This window comes from Octodon degus, unplaced genomic scaffold, assembly GCF_000260255.1.
Source record: "Octodon degus isolate 3935 unplaced genomic scaffold, OctDeg1.0 scaffold00130, whole genome shotgun sequence".
In the NCBI taxonomy this organism is placed as follows: domain Eukaryota; kingdom Metazoa; phylum Chordata; class Mammalia; order Rodentia; family Octodontidae; genus Octodon; species Octodon degus.
In genome coordinates, this window is record NW_004524706.1 from 167,004 (window position 1) to 173,424 (window position 6,421).

Below are 6,421 nucleotides of genomic sequence, written 5' to 3' on the forward strand. Positions count from 1 at the left end.
ATATATATATGAGGGCTAGGGGAGATCAGCAGTCTAAGCACCTGCCTAACAAGCGCAGGGACACAGGTTTGATTTCCCGGTACCGCAAGCCGTGCCAGCCACTGAAACTGGGCATGGTGGCACACGCCTGTAATACCAGCTCTGGAGGCTGAGACAGAAGGATCACTGTGAGTCTGAACTGAATAGTGAGACCCTATACTAAATAAGGATTAAAATTTTTTTTTAAGTGTTAAGGGGCAACTCACTTCAGTCCCCCATTAATCCCAGCACTCCAGAGGCTGAGGTGGCAAGATCACTGCAAATTTAAGGCTGGCCTGAAGCAAGACCTTATCTCTTCACACACACAAGTATTGGTAAAATAGGAAGGATCCTCAATAATTTGTTAAGTTTAGAATAGCTATTTAAGCTCAGTAGAATAAGTGCTTGCCTGCAAGCACAAGGTCCTGAGTTTGATCCCAGGTACCACCAAAAAAAAAAAAAAAAAAAAGAGTAGCTATCTAGTGGGGCTGGGGAGATAGCTCAGTGACATAAGCACCTGCTTGGCAAGCACAAGGTTCCAAGTTTAATCCCTGGTATTGCCAAAAAAATAAAATAGCTATCTAGATCATTTCACATATTAAGCAGTAGTTTTGTCTCAGTCTCAACAGTCCTCAGAATCTGGGCATGGTGGCGTATGCTTTGTAATCCCAGCACTAGGGATGCAGAAATCAGGAGGATCACTACAAGTCCAAGCTGTGTAGTGAGACTCTGTCCTGTATACACACACACACACACACACACACACACCTTAAATAGCTTTTTTCCCATGACTCTTAGGCCTTGAACTTGATCCTTCTACCTCTTCTGAAGTGCTAGGATTAAAGGTGTATACCACCATACTTGGCTTAATGTATTCTCTTTTTTTGGCTGCCTCTGTCATGATCTGAATTAAATAACACAACTGCTTGTCCTAGGCACAGGTTACCACTAAATAGGTTATCATTAGGCGTGTAAGCTACTAAGCTGGGGATGCAGTTCGGTGGCAGTGTTTGCCTAGCATGCATGAGGCCCTTGGTTCACTCACTGGTGCCAAACCAAAGAGAGGCATTAATTAGTATTGTTAAGAAAGCAGTAATGAAAAAAAAAAAAAAAAAGTGGGGGCCGGGGAGATGGCTCAGTGGAATAAGCACTTAAAGGGCCTGAGTTCAATCCCCAGTTCCACCAAAAAAAAAAGGCAGTAATGATGCAAACATCACTCCTTTACCCACAAAGATCACCTTGAGACTGTTTCTCCATTTCACCCGCCTGAGACGTGGGAGCATCAGCCTGCTCCAGGTTTTTGGGAAGCATAGCCCTTTAAAAAGAGAGAGCCATTTTCCATCTGTTCCTGGGTGAGCACAATTTGAATTTTTTAAGTGAGATTTTCCCTGAGCCCTCCCCACCACTCCTCAGCCAGTATTAGGGAGGCCTTGGGTGGCAGCCAAAACTGACTTATATGTTGAGAGCTCTTCTGCAAGACTGATCCTTAGCTGCTCCATGTCTTTGTTCTTCTGTTGCTGGAGTTGCACCCCACTTCGTAACTGTCTCTTTCGTTCTTCCATTTCTTCCTGCTGTTCCTGAATGAGATGGCCAAGAACATTTCTGATGAGCCAAATAATATTTTAAAGGCCTGACATTGTCTATAATAGTTTGTAAAGCACTTCTTTGTGTATTGTTTAATTATGATATTGAGAGACTGGTATAAGACAGGTTAGGAAACTAAAGATGAAAGTGACATTGCTTGTAGAAATGGTGACCCAAGGGGCTGGGGAGATGGCTCAGTGGAATAAGGGCTTCCCTGGCAAGCACAAGGACCTGAGTTCAATCCCTGGTTCCACCAAAAAAAAAAAAAGAAATGGTGACCCAGCCAGCATGTGGGAAGGCATAAGATTTTTTAAGTTTATCCAAAGAAAATCATGTTTCAAGAGACAAAATTTCCCACACAGACATTTCCTCCGAGTGTCCAGCAACATCAAACTTAGCACTTCTGAAGTGTGTTGGACAGTAGAGATAAGTAAAACACAGCTTCTACCTTCTGAGAGCCCAGTCTGACAAAGAGACATAACTGTTTATTGACTGAATATTTATATCTCAGTCTGATTTTAAAAAGGATTAGAGCTGGCTCACATGTACTCAAAATAACTGAAATACAAGGCAGATGATATGCACAAAAAAAGGAAAACAAAAAATAGAAATTTACAGATTTCATCTCCGCCCAAAGACTGGTCAACCTTATTTAGCATGGGGATTGAATGAGTGAACCTTGAAGGGGAATATGAGGTGGAGGAAAGGGAATGAACTCATTCCACCTGGCCTTTTTTTGTGGGTGTTTTGTTTTGGTTTTTTTGAGAGTCTTCCTGTGTAGCACAGGCTGGCCTTAAACTCCTGGGTCTCCTGCTTCAGCTTCCTGAGGGATTACAGGCAGGCACCACCACACATAGTTCCACTTGGCCTATTCCTCTGTTGTTTTCTATATACTAAGATATGATTCACTATCCAATTAAAACGTGTCCGGCGTGGTAGTACACACCTGTGACCCCCAGCACTTGGGAGGCTGAAGGAGGATTGCCATGAGTTCAAGGCAGCCTTAAGGCCCTGTCTCAGAAAAAGGGAGGGGCCAGGGAGATGGCTCAGTGGAGTAAGCATTTCCCTGGCAAGCTCAAGGGCCTGAGTTCAATCCCCTGTTCCGCCAAAAAAAGGAAAATGATGTGAAAGGAGCACTGAAATACTTAGGGTTGGGTAAACTACAGTTTAGCTTACTCAGCTGAATCTGTTTCCTCACCTATCAAATAGTAGCACATACTTGTAATTACAGCACTCTGGCCCGTTCCAGAGGATAAGGCAAGGGTTCTGCAAGTTTGAACCCAGCCTAGGCAGTTTAGTGACTTAAGACCTGTCCCTCCCACACCTACCCTCAAAAAAGCTGAATGCAGGGGCCGGGGAGATGGCTCAATGGAATAAGCACTTCCCTGGCAAGCGCAAGGGCCTGAGTTCAATCCCTGGTTCCACAAAAAAAAAAAAAAAAAAAAAAAGCTGAATGCAGTAAATGCAAATAACTTCACTTCTAACACAAGCCTGACTAAATGAAGACTGGAGGAAAGGAGTAAATGGCCCCAGAAAGTGAGTTATTCTTCCTATACAGAACAGTATGCTTCAGCCCAGATGTTCTCACCACACTTCTTCCCTGGGTTAAAAGACCACTCTTTGGGCTGGGGAGATACCTCAACAGTCTAAGCGCCTGCCTGGCAAGCATAAGCTTCCAAGTTCGATTCCCAGTGGCACATGCCTGTAATCCCAGTGCTGGGGAGGCTGAGGCACTGAGGCAGGGGGATCACTATAAGTCTGAACTACAAAGCAAGACCCTGTGTCAACAACATTCCTTTCATAGCCAGTGGGCCTACCCTGTACTGTTGCACCTCTTCATCTCTTTTTTGCCTCACAAGTGTGATCTGGTCCTCCAGGTTCCTCCTTTGCAGGTGCAGCTGTCGGACCTCTGCTTGTAGGGGTCTCAGAGCCTCCTTCATCTCCTGGATCTCAGCCTGAGTTTTCTGCAGAGCTTTGGTCCCTGCTTCTTTCCTCTCAAGGAGCCGCAGTAGCTGAGGTTCATATTCCGCCTCGAGACCCTGGCGGCTCTCTGCCATGAGATGTTCAAACTGGGCAGATAACTGCCGGCTCTCCTGCAGAAAGTGCCCATCCCTCTGGCTTGGGGGTGCTTCTAGTTGTTGCCTCAGCTGTTCCTTCTGCTTCTGGTAGGCATCCCGGAGTTGGGCCAGTTCCTCAGATAGCTGGGCTGCCTTTGTGGTCAGCACTTCCCGGAAATCAGCGAACTGAGCCACGTCCTGCTGGCGGCACTCCAACTGGTACTGGCAGGCCACACATTCCTTGGTCACCTTGAACAGCTTCTGCTTGACCAGCCTGATCTCCTCCCGCAGCCCATCTCTCTCCAGCTCTGCCTGTGCATGCAGCTTGTAAGCAGCCAGGATGTCCTGGTGGACTTGCTGCACTTCCTGCAGGGCTGGTTCTCGGAGCAGCACCAGCTCATGGATGAGCTGATCCCGCTCCTCTTCCAGCTGGGCCACTGCTTGCACACACTGCTGGAAACGGCCCTCTAGCAGTTCCAGGTCCTCCATACTCAGGTTCTCCTCTGTGCTGGGACTCGGCTCAGTTTTGAGACTCTCCTCAGGGTTGGATTTTTCCTCCCTTGCAACCATCTCTCCCTCACACACAATCTGCTCTGGACACGGGCTCTTTGTTGCATCCACATGTGGCTTCACAGTCTCAGACTGTGACTCCCCTGGATTCACAGGCTCTTCCACAGACAGTGTTTCCTCAGGCTGCCCAGTCTCCTCAATATACAATAACTCCTCTGGCTTCTCAGTCTCTTCCATATAAAGTATCTCTTCAAAGTCATCTGTATCCCCAAGGTAGAGAATATCTTCTAGGTTCACAGTTCCCTCCACAGATAGAGTAACTTCTGGGTGCAAGGGCTCAGTCTTACTCAGGGATTCAGAATTCTCTTGAGAAGTATCTTCTGTTATTTCCCTGCAAGAAAAAATGATTTTTTGTTTTTGTTTGCTTGTTTTTTTGGTGGTACCAGGGATCAAACTCAGGATCTTGTGTTTGCCAGGCAAGCATTTACTCCACTGAGCTATTTCCCTGGCCTTTTTTTTTTTTTTGTATTGGCAGTCAAACTCAGGACCTTGCACTTGTGGGGCAGCCCCTGTGCCGCTGAGCTAAATTGCCACCCAAGAAAAAATGATTTAAAGTGAAAAAAATTGGGACTAGGGATGTATGTAAAAACTCAGTAGTAGACCACTTGCCTGGTATGTGGGGGGCCATTGGTTCAATCTTTGTTACCAGAAAAAGGAGGAGAAAGAAGATGGACAGAGAGGAGGGGAGGACACAAAAGGAGAAGGTTCTCATATCTCCTGAGTATCCCCCTCCCACATTCAGGCCTTTGTTTTGCACCTTGACTATACTCCCACATCACAAGTCTCTGCTTACCTAACTACAAGGACAGTCACTGTTAGTAAAATTTTAATTTTTTTTTAAATGGTAAACCCATATTTACTAGCACTATTAAAACATTACACAAAACACATTCAAGTGGCAAGTAATTACAATGCAAGACCTTTCATGGCAATCCAGATTTACTGAACTACTGATGCTAAGTTATACAAAATTGCACCACTTTCATTAAGGCTTTTAGTTGACATTTGGCCTCAAAGTAGTTGTAACATTAGGTTGGTCAATTTAAATCCTGTGGCTCCCTGTTGGATAAACACACAATCTTTACACACAAACATTAATGCATACAAAGCAACAAGGCATTGTTAAACAGCAATAGTTGCTGCAAATGAGGCCTTGTGACCAATTACAAGTGATTAAAATTACTTACCACATTCACATGCACAGTACTCATCCACCATTTAACATCTCAACCAAAACGTTACACGTGTGAAACAACCACTAACAGGCAAAAATACTAAACCTGTGTATTTGGTATTGCAAATACACTTATGCATGAGCAAGCAAGGGATTCACAGTGAGAATCTACAGCTGCAGAAGCCTGAAAATGATTAACAAAAATTGTTAAATCATTAAAAAATTGTTTGAAAATATACAATCTTGTAGATCCCCACTGTACACACAACTGTAAACATTGTTCCCTATGTAAACAAAAAAAGGACATATATAATAAGGAAATTTGAAAAGTCTGGACGTTTCCTTCCCAAGAGATACTAAGGCAACATCTTTAAGACATACTGAAAGGACTATCATATTTTATTTTATTTATTTATTTTTGGCAGAGCCAGGGATTGAACTCAGGCCCTTGTGCTTGCCAGGCAAGCACTTACTCTACTGAGCTATTTCCCTGGCCCCAGAGTATCATATTTTAAAGACAAGATCACTGTCTCCACAGGTTTTTGAAAAATTAAACTACATAGCTGTGGGGGCTGGGGAAGTGGCTCAGTAGAATAAGCGCTTCCCTGGAAAGCACAAGGGCCTGAGTTCAATCGCTGGTTCCACCAAAACATAAAAAATAAATAATAAATAAATGCCACTAAAAAAAAAAATAAACTAGCTGTGTTAATCAAAGTGGTTATTTTGTATAATACAATGATAATGACCTTGATTTTTAAAAAATTACAATAAGTTACAAGTATCAAAGAAGCCAAGTTATCTGGAGTAGTCTATATAGGAGCTCTTTGGACTTTATTATGGTAAAATAGTGGTGCTTTTGGGATTTACATTATTGTACTCTCCAATACAAAGTATGGGGTGTGTAGTACACCATGTTCACACATGTACAACACTGATGGATGAAGAAATGTCTCTTAGTAATATTGAATGTAGCCTCTGGTTTTACCAGCCAAATACTCTAGGACTATTATTTTTTTTT

The 6,421-nt window shown here is 43.7% G+C and overlaps 1 protein-coding gene across 3 annotated transcripts in view; it reads right to left on the minus strand.

The window, feature by feature from the left end:
* Positions 1–6,421, minus strand: part of Sync (syncoilin, intermediate filament protein) — a 12,221-nt gene that overhangs the window by 1,864 nt on the left and 3,936 nt on the right. The window contains exons 2-4 of one of the 3 annotated variants that reach the window (XM_023701125.1): positions 3,420–4,560; positions 1,471–1,595; positions 1,257–1,333 (exon numbers count right to left, since the gene is read on the minus strand). In XM_023701125.1, the coding sequence (XP_023556893.1) occupies positions 1,257–1,333; positions 1,471–1,595; positions 3,420–4,560 (1,343 nt within the window). Of the gene's footprint in view, positions 1–1,243; positions 1,334–1,470; positions 1,596–3,419; positions 4,561–6,421 lie in introns of all 3 variants that reach the window. The other 2 variants (XM_012516861.2, XM_023701126.1) reach the window with 2 other exon arrangements.